The 19806-nt window shown below is 40.2% G+C and overlaps 1 protein-coding gene across 3 annotated transcripts in view; it reads left to right on the top strand.

The window, feature by feature from the left end:
* grk4 (G protein-coupled receptor kinase 4) overlaps positions 1-19806 on the top strand; it is a 278224-nt gene that overhangs the window by 207977 nt on the left and 50441 nt on the right. For all 3 annotated transcript variants that reach the window (XM_039751644.1, XM_039751645.1, XM_039751646.1), the window contains 2 exons: positions 7895-7987; positions 12253-12316. In XM_039751644.1, the coding sequence (XP_039607578.1) occupies positions 7895-7987; positions 12253-12316 (157 nt within the window). The remainder of the gene's footprint in view (positions 1-7894; positions 7988-12252; positions 12317-19806) is intronic.

The following is a 19806-nucleotide window of genomic DNA, read 5'->3' as shown; positions in this document are numbered from 1 at the left end:
ACTAAGGCGATTTCAAAGAATATTGTGATCAATGGTGTCAAATGTGGCACTCAGATCTAAGAGGATGAGAACAGATAAATGGCCTCTGTCTGCATTTACCCGCAAGTCATTTACTACTTTAACGAGTGCAGTTTCTGTGCTGTGATTTGTTCTGAAACCCGACTGAAACTTATCAAGAATAGCATGTTTATTGAGGAGGTCATTTAGTTGCATGATGACTGCCTTCTCTAGAATTTTACTTAAGAAAGGCAGGTTAGAAATAGGTCTAAAATTTTCAAAAGCAGAGGAGTCGAGATTATTTTTCTTGAGTGGGGGTTTAAAACTACAGCAGTCTTAAGACAGTCTGGGAAGGCCCCCGTATCTAATGACAAGTTTACTATGTTAAGAATACTATCAATTAGCACGCCTGATACTTCTTTAAAAAAACTTGTTGGTATTGGGTCAAGGACACAGGTGGAGGGTCTCAGTTGAGAAATTATTTTATATAAATCAGCTAAATCTATCCTGGTGAAAGAATTTAATTTGTTTATAATGGAGTACTGGGGCTTAAGAGGATCAGTTTTGGGGAGATATACTATATTATTTCTAATATCATAAATTTTTTGATTGAAAAATACAGCAATAGCCTCACAAGTTTCACTGAGACGTGAAAATCAGATGAGAAGTCATTTTAGCAGGACCTACAGTGCTATACCTGCAAGCTAAATACAGCATAACAATAAAATCAGTGCAAGTGCAAAAAGTATGTTCCATAATCATTTTACTTAAACAACGTTATATGCACTGTAAATGAAGTGCAAATTCACAGTACCAAGAGTTCACAATGCCGTAACAGAAATCCACATTTAAGTGATGGTTACAAGTTTATGTTGATGTGTTTGAAAACACCAGTTGTATGCAGAGAAGAAATACAACAAGTCTTCACCAGCTGGATATGGACTTTGACTCTGCTAGAATCCCGTTTAAAAAGTGTGGAGACATGAACGGAGATGACCAGGGTTCAAGAGTCTCCTTCTGAGTCCACAGTTTCAGAAATAGAGAAGAAGCATACCGATATTTGAGTCTTTTGGTCTCTTTCACAGCCCTCTTCTATGATCAGATTGGCTATCCAAATAATCACACCTTTGGGTTTATTTTTTCCAACTCATTCATAACATTCATATCCTGATGCTTCAGAGATATTCTTTGACCTGTTGGATTAAATCATTTTAGTAGTGGATGAATTGAAAGTTGTGTGACAATGAAGTGTAAAGGCTTTCGGGTGGGGGGGGTGAATAATTTCTATTGGCACTTGTGGTGTATGGCCGGCCGTTCATCCCGGCCAATACCCCCAAGCCGCCAGGTGGAGCCCTCCCTGCAGTATGGAGGTGCCCCGAAGATCAGCAGGGCATCATGGACATTGGAGTCTTTATGCACAGCCCTGCTGGATACCATGGGGGCCACTAGGAGACGCTGCACGGAGGAACGATGTTTATTTGCCATATCCCCCTGAAGTACGTCCGAGTCACATGGACAAGGGGAATGACGTGCTTCCAGGGTGAAGTAAAGGACATTTGATCTGACCAGGAAGTTATAGGAGTCACATGGACTGGGGTTTGGGAACACTTCCGGGTCAGGGAATATAAAAGGACTGTGGTAACTCCCAGACGGCAAGCTGAGCTGGGTGGAAGGGTGGCAATGCGTCTGGGAGTGGAGGGTTGTTTATTGTATTGTGATTATTGATTGGTTTAATGAGTATTGTGGAGAGGAGGGTGCTTTGTGCACTGTGCAGAATAAATATAGTCTACTTTTGGACTTTTATCTGGTGTCTGGCATCTTGGACAAGGGTTCAAGGGAGCAGTAGCGCCCCCTATCTGTCACACACTGTACTTTGCATTATATATCATTTAACATTCTATAAGTATGAACTTGTCTTGCAGTGGGCTGGTGCCCTGCCCAGGGTTTGTTTCCTGCCTTGCGCCCTGTGTTAGCTGGGATTGGCTCCAGCAGACCCCCGTGACCCAGTAGTTAGGATATAGCGGGTTGGATAATGGATGGATGTATTGAAGGATATTAGCGACACTGTGATGCAATCAAACTTCTAGTCTTAAAGGATAATTTTGGTATTTTTCAAGTCAAACTTGCTTCTTCACAGTCATGATATACTGTAAACTCTTTAAAAAAATTAAAGGAACACTTTGAAAACACATCAGATCTCAATGGGAAAAAGAAATCCTCCTGGATATCTATACTGATATAGACTGGGTAATGTGTTAGGAACGAAAGGATGCCACATCGTTTGATGGAAATGAAAATGATCAACCTACAGAGCCCTGAATTCAAAGATGCCCCAAAAATCAGAGTGAAAAAATTATGTGGCAGGCTAGTCCATTTTGCCAAAATTTAATTGCAGCAACTCAAAATTGTATGCAGCACTTTGTATGGCCCCTGTGTTCTTGTATACATGCCTGACAACATCGGTGCATGCTTCTAATGAGATGACAGATGGTGTTGTGGGGAATCTCCTCCCAGATCTGGACCAGGGCATCACTGAGCTCCTGGACAGTCTGAGGTGCAAACTGGTGGCATTGGATGGACCAAAACATAATGTCCCAGAGGTGTTCTATTGGATTTAGGTCAGGAAAGTGTGGTGGCCAGTCAATGGTATCAATTCCTTCATCCTCCAGGAACTGCCTGCATACTCTCACCACAAGAGGCCAGGAATTGTCGTGCACCAGGAGCCACTGTACCAGCATAGGGTCTGACAATGGGTCCAAGGATTTCATCCTGATACCTAATGGCAGCCAAGGTGCCTTTGTCAAGCCTGTAGCGGTCTGTGTGACCCTCCATGGATATGCCTCCCCAGACAATCATTAACCCACCACCAAACTGCTCATGCTGAATGATGTTACAGGCAGCATAATGTTCTCCATGGCTTCTCCAGACCCTTTCACTTCTGTCATGTGCTCAGGGTGAACCTGCTTTCATCTGTAAAAAGCACAGGGCATCAGTGGTGCATCTGCCAATTCTGGTATTCTATGGCGAATGCCAATCGAGCTGCATGCTGCTGGGCAGTGAGCTCAGGGCCCATTAGAGGACATGAAGTCTTTCTGGTTGTTTGGTCAGAGACATTCACACCAGTGGCCTGCTGGAGGTCATTTTGTAGGGCTCTGGCAGTGCTCATCCTGTTCCTCCTTGCCCAAAGGAGCAGATACTGGTCCTGCTGATGGGTTATGGACCTTCTATGGCCCTCTCCAGCTCTCCTAGAGTAACTGCTTGTCTCCTAGAATCTCCTCCATGCCCTTGAGACTGTGCAGGGAGACACAGCAAACCTTCTGGCAATGACACGTATTGATGTGCCATCCTGGAGATGTTGGACTACCTGTGCAACCTCTGTAGGGTCCAGGTATCGCCTCATGCTACCAGTAGTGACACTGACTGTAGCCAAATGCAAAACTAGTGAAGAAACAGTCAGAAAAGATGAGGAGGGAAAAATGTCAGTGGCCTCCACCTGTTAAACCATTCCTGTTTTGGGGGTCATCTCATTGTTGCCCCTCTAGTGCATCTGTTGTTAATTTCATTAACACCACAGCAGCTGAAACTGATTAACAACCCCCTCTGCTACTTAACTGACCAGATTAATATCCCATAAGTTTCATTGACTTTATGTTATACTCTGATTAAAAAGTGTTCCTTTAATTCTTTTGAGCAGTATACATTCATTTTCTGCTTAATGTTGTGTTCTAAAGTGAAGTGTTCTTTATAAATTTGATAAGTACCTGTCTGTTCTTGCAGTTTACAATGTCGCTTTAGGATACGCAAGACCTTAGGAGATAGAAAGAGCCTTAACACTTATCAAATGCATCCATTTTTCAAGTCAAAAATGTTACTCACGTATCCATGTACTTTTAAGAATAAAAAAAGCAAAATGAGATAAGATTCATCCATCCATCCATCCATTATCCAACCCACTATATCCTAACCGCAGGGTCACTGAGGTCTGCTGGAGCCAATCCCAGCCAACAAAGGGCACAAGCCAGGAAACAAACCCTGGGCAGGGCGCCAGCCCACCGCAGGTCAGATTCATCCATTAAAAAAAAAAGACTCTTCATTTCAATACCCCATTTGTCTTACTCTGTTACAGTATGACACCCTTCAAGGCCAACAGGAAGTGGATATTGACATTGAATGTTGATGCCCAGTTGTGAATTACCGTCTTGTATCTGTAGACAATTAGCTAATAACTGAAGAAAAAGTCATGCAGTCGCTTATATTCTTTATACAGAAGCTTTTTTCTTTACTTCTCAAGGATACTATTTGCCGCCTGTGGATTTTTAAAGCACACATGTGCTTCAGTGAGAAAGACTATTGAGCTGGCATACCTGCTGGAAATAGTTGAGGCACCTTGCATTTTGACAGCAAACACTTCCTCATCCCCACTATCCCCCCATCCCCCTGGCACCATTTTCTATATAATGTTCTTCTGACAGCTCACTCAAGACTCTGAGGGGCATTCACATACCTGCTCAATTACGAAACTGCATAAAATTTCAAACACCTTGTAAAGAGGACCGAGCCGCCTACAAAAAAAGAGTTCCAGCAATTCTTTGTCCACTTTAAACATGTCTTGTAAAAAGTCAAATTAAATTTTATTAGTCACATACAAAATTATACATACAGTACAATATGGAGACAAATGTTTAGTTGCTCAACTCCAATGACATATATAAAAGGAGAACAACAATAATACATTACTTAAATATCAAAAATCATTAGTAGAATCTTAAGTATGTGATAAATAACAGTTACTATCTAAACAAGTAAAATCTTAAATAAGTTAATGTAAGAGAGTTAGCAATAGGGCATTATGTAGGTCTAGACACTCCCAGATGCAGATGGACTATGGGGAAAAGCTCCTCCTCGGTCTCTCTGAACTGAGCTTAAGGTAGTGGTAACCCTAAGCCTAACCTGACCACAGCCATTGCTGGGATGGCTGGTGTCTCTAAATATTTTCCTTGCCCTGTTCTAATAACACTTGGTGTAGATGTCCTCAAAGTTATGAAGTGCACACGCAGTGATGCGTTCAGGATACCACGCCATTCTCTGTACAGCCTCTGTAGAGGTCCTGTTGCGTGTTGTTCCCAAACCAGGTAGTAATACTTCCAGTCAGGATATGATCAGTGGTATATGCATAGAAGTAACCAAGAAGCATCTCTATCATATAATCAGGTGACAATAACTGAACAGATGTTACAGGCATCCATCCCATTTATCTATGGCAGGGTCATGGTACAAATGAGGCTTATCCCATTGATCATCGGATGGACACATGGCAGGAACAATACCTGGATGATCCACAGACTAACACTCTACAGGTTTAGTAAGTTCAATACAGATATTTCAACATAGGCATAGTGGGCTCTTATTCCTGCCCATCAGCACCAGGTTCTACATAGAGTCGAGTCTGCATATTCTCTCAATGTATCTATGGATTGATGGGTATCAGTGGTAGTGAATTTACTCACTAAAAAACATTGTGCTCAGTTCTTTTATTAACAAATTGTCAGCAAGAGTGACTCATCTTACAATAAAAAAATCAATAAGTGATTTGTGCCTGTCACGCACTCTGACATTTATTATTATTTTTTGATAGTGCCAGTACTACACACACCACCGAAAAGTTAGATTGGCTCTTTCAAAAATCTAAGCATTTTATTAATACAGTACAGTTTAATCAATTCAGTTCTGATGGACTGTTATGTGTACAAACTACAATGACACTCGTGCTCTTTTAGCTACACTTCCACTTAGTGTGCATCTGCTCCATACAACTGGTGTAATAACAACACGAATGTATGTAATGAGCTGGGAGAGAGCTCAGCATTGGGTTGTCAGAACTCTACCTGATGAGCAAGAAATGTATCCTTAACTCAAGAAAATAAAGCCAAGAGTCAGCGATCAAATTATTATTTGTAGTTTTCTTCTGCTATCACAAGGATGCCTCAAAGTCTGTTTTATCTGCATTGTATGCTGCTGCTGGAGTATGTAAATTTCCCCTTGGGATTAATAAAGCATCTATCTATCTATCTATCTATCTATCTATCTATCTATCTATCTATCTATCTATCTATCTATCTATGTAAACGCAGAAGGCATGTTTATTTTAATCGAAACATTTGCCACTTCACAGTGGATATATTTGTAAAGTTTTAAGATTTTTTTCAACAATGGACCTGTGTCCTCTAAAGCCCCAGTAAAAACTGTAAGCAATCAAGGTATTTTTTAAATTGATTCAAAAACACTTCACTTTAGGACAAAATGTGTTGTTCTAAGTGCCAAATGAATATACTGTATGCCATGATTGTGAAGAAATGACTTTGACTTGAAAAATAGCAAACTTCTTTAAGCTTCGTAATGAATGTAAGGTTACCTAGATGTGGAAAATTCAAAATGTGCATCAGAAAGAGGTTTCCACTTTCAATGTTTGTCCTCAATGAACTCATGAAAGATTAAGTATAGTACAAATCCAAAACCATATTAAAGGGATAGCACTAAACTCATTAAAAAACTGACTCAAAGTCTATGTTTGATTCTGCTGTCCAAAAGAGACTTTCAACAGAACATCTGTCCCGCAATAAATTGTACTGCAAACATTATTAAAAGCACAGTGTGTTGAGCATCAGTTGTTCCATTGTGACGCACTTTGTACTTTAAAATATACCAAAGGCTTACAGATGTCTAATGGTGAAATTTTATTTTTATAAAATATTTGTATGACAGCCGTTTCAGGAAGGAAACTTGGTGGTTTGTGGTTAAGTACACAAAACAAAAATGCATCAGAAGCCATGAGAAAACATGCCGTAAATGAGCAGTGAACTGGCACATAGGTTTGGTCTGCATGTTTGGTTGTTTTCTGTTGCTCTTAACTAATGCCAAAGCACAACGTTTACTTGAAATTACTGGCAGGTGAACTTTGAAGAGAATGCTGGTCCTTTGACATTGCTGGACCATTAGAAACAAGCAAATAATGGCATTATATTGTGAAGACTCATTTGAATGTGTGAATTTGTATTCATCCCTGAATGGTTATCTGTTATAATAAACTTTCTACGTTTAAATGAAAATTTCATCATCTGAAGTACTCAGTGGCACAAGCATTAACAGATGAACTGAGGGCCAGCACCAATGCATTAGAGTAAAGTAAATTCATTATATAATAAAGTCTGACGTGAATGAGCTGGTCCTGATCACATTAAGAACCAATTCCTGGAGGGTTTCTGAATCATAATACTGTTTTGATCATGCTATGTAACATTTAGCTCATAGCTGTTAATCTGACTATTTTGGTAAGAATTTTAAGTCACTCTTTTTGATTTATATCAGTTAGAGGCTATATCTCCCTTCTGGAGTTTGCTTTTTTCAGTGAATTTTTAGACATCCTTTAGCAGAAAAGTCACATTTCAAATTTGTTAATGTGTGAGACGCGTGATCATGGTCTAGCTGGTGCCTGGAATAATTTGGGTTTGTCTTCAGAATGAAAGAAAAGTATGGGCAAGAATAGTCTTTGCAGTCCAACATATAGTAGCTCATTATTCACCTAGTATTAAAATACATTTTATTAATAGACTCCAAGGTGACACTATCAACTGCATGATTAACAATGCACAAAGTGAAGTAAGGATTGAGCCCAGGTACCTAGTAATTCAGAAATCCAATGCCCTGCCTACTATGTGTTGCTAGGTAAAGCAGTTGAGGAAGAGGCTCCAGACTGCTTGCTGAGTGTAGTTCTGGTGTGTGTGAATAATCCAGATGTTAATTTTGAGGCTGGCCAATGTTTTAATTATATTTACAGTTCATTATTTTTGTTAATTCTGCCAAGTAATTATTTTCTTTGGATGATATGATGTCTTTTCAGAATTGTGCATGAATATCTCAGTGGGGAACCATTTTCGAAGTATCAAGAAAGCATGTACTTTTCACGTTTCCTGCAGTGGAAATGGCTGGAAAGGTAAGCCAATTACAAAGCAATATTTCTTGTCTTGCTAGCAGCACTCCCAGAATGCCATGCAGTTAGTACAAATAAAGTTAGTCTCAAATAAAGATAGTCTCAAATAAAGAAAGTCATGTACACCAGCCTTCTCAATAAGTAAGTGCCATGTCAGACAGGCAGGACATCTAATTTTGTTAAACCAATGACATAAGAATCACCACATCAACTAAAAACAAAGGCGAGTGAAGCAGTAAGCCACAGTGTTTCATCTGTTTTGTTAAAAGTTTCTGAAAGCAAAAGTAACACTGTTAATAATAATTAAAAAAAAATAGTAATCCTTTATTTGTGTATTTAGGATGAACTACTACATTCACTACTGAACTCTGCAAATCTGCCTTCCTCTAATAAATGAATTTGTGTCAATCAGTAACACAGCATATGCGTGTGTATATACAGTATGTACTGTATATATAAATTGGATTTTGCTCATCAATCTACACCCATTAACCCATAATGACAAAGTGAAATAATGTCTTCAGAAAGGGCTGCAAATTTAATAAAAGTCAAAAACTGAAATCTCTTGGACATGTATGTGTTCAGACCCTTAATGTATTACTTTATAGAAGCCCTTTTGGCAGCAGTTACAGCTTTGAGTCTACTTGGGTAAGTCTCTAAAGGTATTGCAAACCTGGATTTAGACAGTCTGTCCTATTCTTCAGGGCAGACCCTCTCAAGCTCCATTAGATTAGATGGAAAGCATCTGTAAACAGCCATTTTCTGGTCTCCCCATAGATGTTTTATATGCATGAAGTTATCAATTGTGAACGCTGGCCCCGGTACAGACAGACGGACAACATATTTTGCACCCACATACCGTTTATTTACACTATATACAATTTCACAAAAGTCACGTGCACTCACGAACCCCAGTGCTGCTGGCACTGAATCCCCCAAAGTCCAGGGCCCACAGTTTCTGTGCCTTGCTTCCTGGCCGCCTCCTGTCCTCTCTCAAGCTCCGTCGTACTGCCTCCCGACTTCCACCAATGACTGGAGGGAGGCGGCCCCTTATATAATGCTCCCGGATGAGCCCCAGGTGTTTCCGGTATCCGCTCCTTAGCCACGCCCCAGCGTGGCGGAAGTGTCGGCTGTCCTCCTGGCAGCTCTCCGGGCGCCACATAAAGTCTTCCCCCCAGCACTTCCTGGTGTGGCGGAAATGCTGGGCTCCAGGGACAATTAGGCACTGGGGCGCCGCCTGGCGGTGGCCACGGGTCCCTACAGGGCTGGGCTTCAAAGCCCCCTACCCGAGGCCCCTGCATAACCAGGACGGACGCCCCCACTCGGTCTGGAGGAGGCACACGCCCTCCTCTGGTCCTCCAAGGCGTCCCGGCCGGGCTCCAGCCCCGGCCGAGGACCACACGGGATAAACCGGCGTCGGGGCGCCACCTGGCGGTGACCACGGGCTCCTACAGGGTAGGGCTTCCATGCCCTCGACCCGTGGCCCCCAACAGAACCAGGACGGATGCCCCCTCGCGGTCTGGAGGAGGCACAATATTTATACATTAATCGATAAGTTTGGTATTTTAAAAGTTGAATTTCTATCAAATTCTAGTTGTCCCCCACGGCTCTGCCCGCATAGTAGTGAAAAGTAGTAGCGAAGTAGTTAAAATCAATAAACAAACAGGTATCACTAGTTAAGCAGAGGCAAGGTATGCTCCAAAACGTGGCCAGAGGTAGACCGATTCGAATGGAGGCAGGTGCATGAGTGAGGAGGGCCATGTCTGACTCTCCACTACACTAGTGACATCACGCTGCCCCCTCCCCTCGGCCTCTCGGATTAGCGTGAATAAATCGCTCCTGCAAGCAATCTATGATACTTATTGCGATAACAGAAGTCGCAAAATCAACCGGAATGTTCAAGCAAATTAAAGAGAAAACAACGATCTAAATCTGTTTATTAGCTCTCTCGTTCGCTAGCTAAGCGGAGGTAAGGTACGCTCCGAGGCTGGTGCATGATTGAGGAGGGCCCTGCCTGACTCTCCACTCCTGACATTATGCTTCACCAGCCCACAGCCTCTGTCTCGGATTAGCGCAAATAAATTGCTCCTGCAAGCAAACGATGACAGAAGTCACAAAATCAACCAGAATTTTCAAGCAAATTATGGAAAAAAAACTAAACTAAATCCATTAAGTAATTCTCTCGTTAAAAGCGGACAGACATACAGACAGACAATGGATTTTATATATATATATATATATATATATATATATAAAGGTATACATAGTGTACGAGTTTGCTTTTTTGTTCACAGCGAGTGTTATGGATGGAATTTTCACAACAGTCTTTAAGACAGAGGCTGTGGTTCAAATCAGAATTGCTGGAGTAGAATGTGAGACAGTAAAGAATGTGTTTGCCACTGTTAAGTCTCATAAAGTAATCTAGCAGTAACCATGCCTCTGAGGTGAAAGGCCACCTCACAGGGAGACAGGGAATGGAGTGAAGAGGGCAGCCATATTGTCTTAATTAGATTAGATTGAAACACCCCAATTCAAGACATTTAGAAAGTTAATACAGTGAATGTACAAAAGCCACAGTCACTGAAAAAGATGTACTGTAGCGCAAGTTGTCATCAAAGCAGAACTGCAGCTGCAGTCTTCATGGAGCCCCTTGTGGTAAAAGGTCACCCCACAGGGAGTCAGGGAGTGAAGTGGACAGCTAGACTTCATTAAAATGGTGGAGTCTGACAAAATAAATAATCGCTTTTGCAAAAACAACACAGATATGTACTTTACCAATATGTGTGGCATCTCAAGATGTGATTCAGTACTTTGAGAACATTTTCTTTTCCAAAGTAAACATATCTGGCATGTTTTAAGGCTTTCATTTCACCCTTGCTCAAGTGCTGCACAGACTGAAATTGTAAGCCGCTGGTGGAGATGCAGTAATGCTTTACAAACAACAGATGTTTCAGGAGCAAATAAATGTATGCAGTGAGTGTTAAGAAATGATTTTGACAGATAAACCAGATTTATTCTTTACCATTTGAAATGCACAATCCCATCTCCAAGTCAGAGAAAAAGTGCAGAGAAATCTCACCCTTCCCACCCATTACAAATATAAATGTTACTTGACAGTTAACGTATCATAAAGTGAATGAATTCCTCCAGTTTTCTGAGGCAGCCCTTAGGAGGGATTTGGGTAATGTTGTTACACAGACAGCCGAACACGGGAGGTGTTAAGCCTTTTTTTTTTTAAAAATAAGTGGCTTATGCAGATGACTACTTGTAGGCTATTTACCCAAAATGCATAAGGTTAGTCTACTTTTTAAAGTAAAAAAATACTTAAATGATGAAAAGTATCCTCACATTTATTTTTCAGAGTTGAGGAACATCAAATCTCTAGGCAAATTGTCGTGCAGGATTGTGCAGATTTACTCAGGGAGGAAGACTTCATGTACAGTACTGTACCACAGATTCGCTCACTTAGTGTGTTTTTGGCAGGTTTGTCTTTAACAGTCTGGCATTCCTGGGGGTGAGGAGATTTATTTGATTAGTCACTGCAGTGCACTGACGTATCGGAATTTTTCACACAACAAAAACATTTTTTTAGACGGTTGTTTCCAGATTTTATTTCTAGAAATAAAATGAGTCAGAAATTAAACTGATCTTTTAAAGGGAGCATTAGAGAACAGAAGGAACTGAGCAGTTTCACCATTGGTCTAATAGCGAATAATTAATAAAAATCTTTCTAAATCTTAAGCACATGTTACAGTATTACTGTGGTGTTACACTGCACATTAATTAGAATATTATATTATATCATACAGTGCTTAGGGTGATAGGAGGACAATGCAGAAGGCATGGTGCTCAGTTTACAAAATGTATGATGCAAATAAAACTACACTTTATTAGCCACTGCTGTTGTCTATAAAAGCTGCATGATGAATCCAGTATACTGGCTTTGCAAGGTCTAGCAGTTCTTAACAAGCTTCATGATTTTAGCAGTTTCCCTTGTCAGATGTACTGTATAATGCAAAAGGCATTCTTTCATTCTGTTTGAAAACTGAGGGGAGGCACATTAGAAAAAAAAACAAACTGCATTTTAAATGGAAAACAGGAAACCTTTATTTCAATTTCTGACTCCTTACTTTATGCACTAACCAGCTAAAACTACTGTACTGATCACATTAAACTAAGTAAGTTGGATGTTCTTCACTGTGTTGCAAACTTGTTTATATAATTTAAGAAAGATAATTCAATTGTATCTTTTGCTTCATTTACACCAGCCAACCTGTAACCAAAAATACCTTCAGGCATTACAGAGTTTTGGGCAAAGGTGGATTTGGAGAGGTAAGTGCCATGTCTAGTTGTTCTGTTTATAATTTTAAATGTCACATTCAGATTTGGTGTAAGGAAACACCATTTGGATAACAATTAGAAAAGTCTGTCTGATTTTCATTGCCATCATCATAAGAAGTAACTTAATAATGAATCTAGCTGACTCCATTGTATAGTAGTAGAAAAGGCTTTGTTTATATTTAGAAGAAGTGTGTTCATATTGAGATAATGGGAGGTTTAAGGAAGAATGAGCAATACATAGTGCATACAGTATTTAGCCAGCCCTTTACAGCCAGTTGTACTGAGCCATTTACTGTCTTTTGGGTTTCATTGCTATATTAATTTTTCATTAGTTTCATAAAAATCAAAACCATGAGAATGTGCTGCTTCCTTGTTGATAAGTAGTGTATATTGTGACCACCATGGGGCGGGCAGCTCCCCAGACATCCAAAGACAACAGACACAAGCAGAAGTCCCAGCACAAGACAACTGTGGGAAACGTTTCCCAGGTTTCTCACCAATGTAGTATAGTACAAAGCCTGTGTGAAACAGCACACAGCACTTTGTTTCTTTGTTCTCTTTGTCTTTCTTTCTGCCTCCGTTCCTCTTGGCAAGCTTCGTCTCCCTTCCTCCTGACTCTGGCTCCTCAAATGGAGTTAGGCTGCTCCTTTTATAGAGCACCCAGAAGGACTCCTGGTGACCCATAATCTTCTCCCGTGCGTACTTGTAGGTGTGGCGGCAGCCCTGCATTGAAGGGCTCAGCCATTCCCCATGCGCCCCAACAGGCTTGAGCTTCTATGCTCCAAACCCTTGGCACCGTAGCAAGCCAGGAGGACTGTCCTCTGTCATTCCGGGGAAGAGCTACTGCCCCATGAACGCTCCTTCCCCCAATCCTTTCGTTAAGAAGGTTTCCAGGCCATCCATTACAATATATTCATGACTGAGACCATCCAGTTATCATGTAAGTTTTATGAAATCAGTGCTTGATTTTTAAGGTAAAGAGGCTATGCCACCAATAATATAACGATGTTTTGCTTATAAGCACACTCAGTCTGTGTTTTTGTATTTTAATTAGCTTAATCTGGAATCATATTCTCTAATTTGATCTTTTGAGTGAACTGATCTGACTATATTGCCATCTTATGCAATTTATGTACTTTATCTTTGTCTAAGTGCAAATAATATTTGTTATTGTTATGTTATCACACATTGGCAGTTCTTAATATTCCATATTGTTATTGTATGCTATTGCTTGCTTTTCTAATGCTTTTTGGTATGATGTTATACACTATAATGATTTGTTTGATTAATTGTTGACCTGCAATGGACAGGCACCCTGTAGATCCTGGGCTGGTTCCTACATTGCACCTAAAGCTGCCAGAATAGACTCCAGCCCTCTTTAAAAGGATCAAGTAGGTTTGAGAATACTAGGTTATTTCTTGGGGAAAACAAGGCACTTTTGGCACAATATGAGTGAACAAGCTCAAAAAGGTAACTGTCTGGAGAATCTGGAGACAGATGGTCATCCTATCCCCAACATACTGACTTCCTCTGTACTTGGCCTGCCAACTGCCACTGAGCTGAGTCACCATTTACAAAACAACATTCTTATTCCACTTTCAATTTAGTAATTCTATAATCAACAAATTATGCAAGGTGCCATATTTCATCAAAAATCAAAAAATGTATCTCTAGGAATCACTATAACATTGTGTTTTTGCAGAAATGATTATTAAAACACATGTAGGTGTAACAAAGGTTTGGATTAGTGACAACCCTCATCTTTTGTAGTCCAGATGAGAGCTGGCTAGAACACGAGTGTAAGGACTACCACCAGTTCAGCTGTCAGATATGTCCTTTTTTGTTACTCCTTTTATACATCAGCATGAAAGTGACGTGACAAGGACCTGGTCTGCTGTAAGGTGGCAAAGACACAGCTGGATGGCTTTTACTCCAGGATAGTGACATCTGGCAAATAAAGAAAGGAGATGGACATGTGACCAGTGACTTAAATCTCTTAAGCATTCCCCTGTGTTACCTTTATATACAGTGGGATGCAAAAGTTTGGGCAACCTTGTTGATAGTCATTATTTTCCTGTATAAATCGTTGGTTGTTACGATAAAAAATGTCAGTTAAATATATCGTATAGGAGACACACACAGTGATATTTGAGAAGTGAAATGAAGTTTATTGGATTTACAGAAAGTGTGCAATAATTGTTCAAACAAAATCAGACAGGTACATAAATTTGGGCACCACAAAAAAGAAATGAAATCAATATTTAGTAGATCCACCTTTTGCAGAAATTACAGCCTCTAAACGCTTCCTGTAGGTTCCAATGAGAGTCTGGATTGTGGTTGAAGGTATTTTGGACCATTCCTCTTTACAAAACATCTCTAGTTCATTCAGGTTTGATGGCTTCCGAGCATGGACAGCTCTTTTTAACTCACACCACAGATTTTCAATTATATTCAGGTCTGGGGACTGAGATGGCCATTCCAGAACGTTGTACTTGTTCCTCTGCATGAATGCCTTAGTGGATTTTGAGCAGTGTTTCGGGTCGTTGTCTTGTTGAAAGATCCAGCCCGCGCAGCTTCAGCTTTGTCACTGATTCCTGGACATTGGTCTCCAGAATCAGAATCTGCTGATACTGAGTGGAATCCATGCGTCCCTCAACTTTGACAAGATTCCCAGTCCCTGCACTGGCCACACAGCCCCACAGCATGATGGAACCACCACCATATTTTACTGTAGGTAGCAGGTGTTTTTCTTGGAATGCTGTGTTCTTTTTCCTCCATGCATAACGACCCTTGTTATGCCCAAATAACTCAATTTTAGTTTCATCAGTCCACAGCACCTTATTCCAAAATGAAGCTGGCTTGTCCAAATGTGCTTGAGCATACCTCAAGCTGCTCTGTTTGTGCTGTGGGCGGAGAAAAGGCTTCCTCTGCATCACTCGCATACAGCATCTCCTTGTGTAAAGTGCCAATGGTTGAACGATGCACAGTGACTCCATCTGCTGCAAGATGATGTTGTAGGTCTTTGGTGCTGGTCTGTGGGTTGACTCTGACTGTTCTCACCATTCGCCGCTTCTGTCTATCCGAAATCTTTCTTGGTCTGCCACTTCGAGCCTTAACTTGAACTGAGCCTGTGGTCTTCCATTTCCTCAATATGTTCCTAACTGTGGAAACAGACAGCTTAAATCTCTGGGACAGCTTTCTGTATCCTTCCCCTAAACCATGATGGTGAACAATCTTTGTCTTCAGGTCATTTGAGAGTTGTTTTGTGACCCCCATGTTGCTACTCTTCAGAGAAAATTAAAGGAGGAGGGAAACTTACAATTGACCCCTTAAATACTCTTTCTCATTATAGGATTCACCTGTGTATGTAGGTCAGGGGACACTGAGCTTACCAAGCCAATTTGAGTTCCAATAATTAGTTCTAAAAGTTTTGGAATCAATAAAATGACAACGGTGCCCAAATTTATGCACCTGCCTGATTTTGTTTGAACAATTATTGCACACTTTCTGTAAATCCAATAAACCTCATTTCACTTCTCAAATATCACTGTGTGTGTCTCCTATATGATATATTTAACTGACATTTTTTATCGTAATAACCAACGATTTATACAGGAAAATAATGACTGTTAACAAGGCTGCCCAAACGTTTGCATCCCACTGTAAGCCCCTGTAAGAATAAAGGAATGGTCACATTCTGGATGAGATATTAACACCAAAGTATTAAATATCAGTAGAACGGAGAGTTTATGATTACACAGTTTGGTCTGTAACTTGAATAACTTAAGTGTTGTAGTGGACTTCTAATTGTTCACATCTACAAAATGTGTAGAAGCGAATAAAGAAGATGTTAGATTCCAAAGTGCAATGTGTAAAGTCAAGGGAGGTTGCGAATAACCTATATAACACTTTTGTGAGGTCTCATCTGGACCACCATGTGTAGCTTCAGTCTGTATATTACACAAATGACAAACCAGAGGAAGAGGATGTCCAGAGGTGAACTACTTGACTAATTCCATGACTGCAGGATCTGAGTTATGAGCAGGCCCGGGAAAATCAAAATTCCTGAGAGCAGAGTGATGTTTTGGTTGAAATGGAGGTGTTGTAACTACCTGTTAAAAAGTTCATTTCAGTTTCTGCCCCAATAAACAGTAGTGTAACAAACACTCCATGCTAAAATTTGGTATTACAAAGTCAGCCTAATTATTTATTTACATATTGTGATATTTCATTGTTGTATTAATATCCTCTACTAAACAAATCTTTGAATGGTCAAATGTTTGCCTTTATTGACAGATTCATGGATGTTGAAGACATACAGTGGTGTGAAAAACTATTTGACCCCTTCCTGATTTCTTATTCTTTTGCATGTTTGTAACACAAAATGTTTCTGATCATCAAACACATTTAACCATTAGTCAAATATAACACAAGTAAACACAAAGTGTAGTTTTTAAATGATGGTTTTTATTATTTAGGAGAAAAAATCCAAACCTACATGGCCCTGTGTGAAAAAGTAATTGCCCCCTTGTTAAAAAATAACCTAACTGTGGTGTATCACACCTGAGTTCAATTTCCGTAGCCACCCCCAGGCCTGATTACTGCCACTCCTGTTTCAATCAAGAAATCACTTAAATAGGAGCTGCCTGACACAGAGAAGTAGACCAAAAGCACCTCAAAAGCTAGACATCATGCCAAGATCCAAAGAAATTCAGGAACAAATGAGAACAGAAGTAATTGAGATCTATCAGTCTGGTAAAGGTTATAAAGCCATTTCTAAAGCTTTGGGACTCCAGTGAACCACAGTGAGAGCCATTATCCACAAATGGCAAAAACATGGAACAGTGGTGAACCTTCCCAGGAGTGGCCGGCCGACCAAAATTACCCCAAGAGCGCAGAGACGACTCATCCGAGAGGTCACAAAAGACCCAAGGACAACGTCTAAAGAACTGCAGGCCTCACTTGCCTCAATTAAGGTCAGTGTTCACGACTCCACCATAAGAAAGAGACTGGGCAAAAACGGCCTGCATGGCAGATTTCCAAGACGCAAACCACTGTTAAGCAAAAGAACATTAGGGCTCGTCTCAGTTTTGCTAAGAAACATCTCAATGATTGCCAAGACTTTTGGGAAAATACCTTGTGGACTGATGAGACAAAAGTTGAACTTTTGGAAGGCAAATGTCCCGTTACATCTGTCGTAAAACGAACACAGCATTTCAGAAAAAGAACATCATACCAACAGTAAAATATGGTGGTGGTAGTGTGATGGTCTGGGGTTGTTTTGCTGCTTCAGGACCTGGAAGGCTTGCTGTGATAGATGGAACCATGAATTCTACTGTCTACCAAAAATCCTGAAGGAGAATGTCCGCCATCTGTTCGTCAACTCAAGCTGAAGCGATCTTGGGTGCTGCAACAGGACAATGACCCAAAACACACCAGCAAATCCACCTCTGAATGGCTGAAGAAAACAAAATGAAGACTTTGGAGTGGCCTAGTCAAAGTCCTGACCTGAATCCAATTGAGATGCTATGGCATGACCTTAAAAAGGCGGTCCATGCTAGAAAACCCTCAAATAAAGCTGAATTACAACAATTCTGCAAAGATGAGTGGGCCAAAATTCCTCCAGAGCGCTGTAAAAGACTCACTGCAAGTTATCGCAAACGCTTGATTGCAGTTATTGCTGCTAAGGGTGGCCCAACCAGTTATTAGGTTCAGGGGGCAATTACTTTTTCACACAGGGCCATGTAGGTTTGGATTTTTTTCCCTAAATAATAAAAACCATCATTTAAAAACTGCCTTTTGTGTTTACTTGTGTTATATTTGACTAATGGTTAAATGTGTTTGATGATCAGAAACATTTTGTGTGACAAACATGCAAAAGAATAAGAAATCAGGAAGGGGGCAAATAGTTTTTCACACCACTGTATGTACCATACTCTACTATTTTTTAAGCCTGTGTAATCCTCCACAGGGGAACTGGATCCACACTCAACAATCATTTACTGCAAGGCAGGAACCTTCCCTATCTTAATGAAATAAAAACACAATATCCTGGGAATATCAACAACTATTGGAATTAGGAAGCTGAAATGCCTTTCTAAATAAAAATACCGGTCCAAACCAAAAAACGAAACTGCCAGTAGTCCAATATTCCGTAACAAACAGACGCTGGTTGAGAAATGACTATAAAAGATCGTTCCAAAACGTCAGTTGCTGCTGTTTTTATTCCCACTTGTAGCCTTGAAGTGCAGGACTGAGTTGGAGTTTGCTTGAATTTAATGGATGACCACTTAAGACGCACTTATGAGCACACTGACGTTTGGAATGTGATGTGAATTAGGGGATTGTCATTAGTACAGTTTTCTGGCTGCTGACAAAGTACAAATATTTTTGGGCTAAAGTTAACTAAATTGTCGAAAAATCCTTTCATTCAAAAGTGAGGGAAGTGGTCGGTTCTGTTGACAGGGCAACACTCCTTTTCACCCTTATCCCCTTGGTGCTGGGCCCGGCTTTAGGAACAAATGGAAGGAGATGATTTTCTTTCTTTTAAGCAGTTAAAATTGAACAATGATGTAATAGAAACATTTAAAGTTAGGAAAAATAGCATGGTAGATGCCAGCTCTTAGTTAAAATGAGTTCTTCCAGAATAACAGAAGAACACAAATGGAAGCTGATGAATCTAAGTTTCATCTTAACTTTAGAAGAAATATTTGTTCACTCAGAGAACAATAAACATGTGGAAATATTCACGAAGCGTTGTAGCTTCAAATTTCAGATTAAAATATTTAAATACTTCACCCCCCATTGTCTAAAGAAAATATCTCTATCTTTATTGTTTTTTTTTTTGGGGACGCATTCTACTTTTGTGAATGATTTAAATGGTTTGAGATTTGCAACTGTGGGTGTTTAGGATGAACTGTTCGTTAACAACAACAACAACAACAACATTTATTTATATAGCACATTTTCATACAAACAGTAGCTCAAAGTGCTTTACATAATAAAGAATAGAAAAATGAAAGACACAATAAGAAAACAAAATAAGTCAACATTAATTAACATCGAATAAGAGTAAGATTCAATGGCCAGGGAGGACAGAAAAAACAAAAAAACTCCAGACGGCTGGAGAAAAAGTTTCCTTATTTTCTTCTGTGGAAAAACTGCACACGCCCCAGACCCCTATAAAAAAGCCTCAAAGGTATTTAGAGAAAAAGTAAGGTCACCCTTTTTTTGGGCTGATCTACTTAAAGATACAAATCGCTTAATAACCAAATAATGGCAGAGGTGAACTGCTGTAGAAATATCTGCGCCATCCTGTTCCTGTGCACACGCAGCCCGGGCCTAAACATGCTGTATATTCCTGTGTTTTTGGCATCTCTTAGCTAACAATTTGCAAATGTCATTAGAGGACGCCTTTCTCTTTGCCAGACCTCCATCTGCTACACTCTTTACACCTGTACTCCCAGCCTTGAGAGAACAAT

Source organism: Polypterus senegalus, chromosome 4 (genome assembly GCF_016835505.1).
Source record: "Polypterus senegalus isolate Bchr_013 chromosome 4, ASM1683550v1, whole genome shotgun sequence".
Classification (NCBI taxonomy): domain Eukaryota; kingdom Metazoa; phylum Chordata; class Cladistia; order Polypteriformes; family Polypteridae; genus Polypterus; species Polypterus senegalus.
Note: the sequence above shows the minus strand (reverse complement) of the source record. Positions and strands in the feature narration are given on the sequence as shown.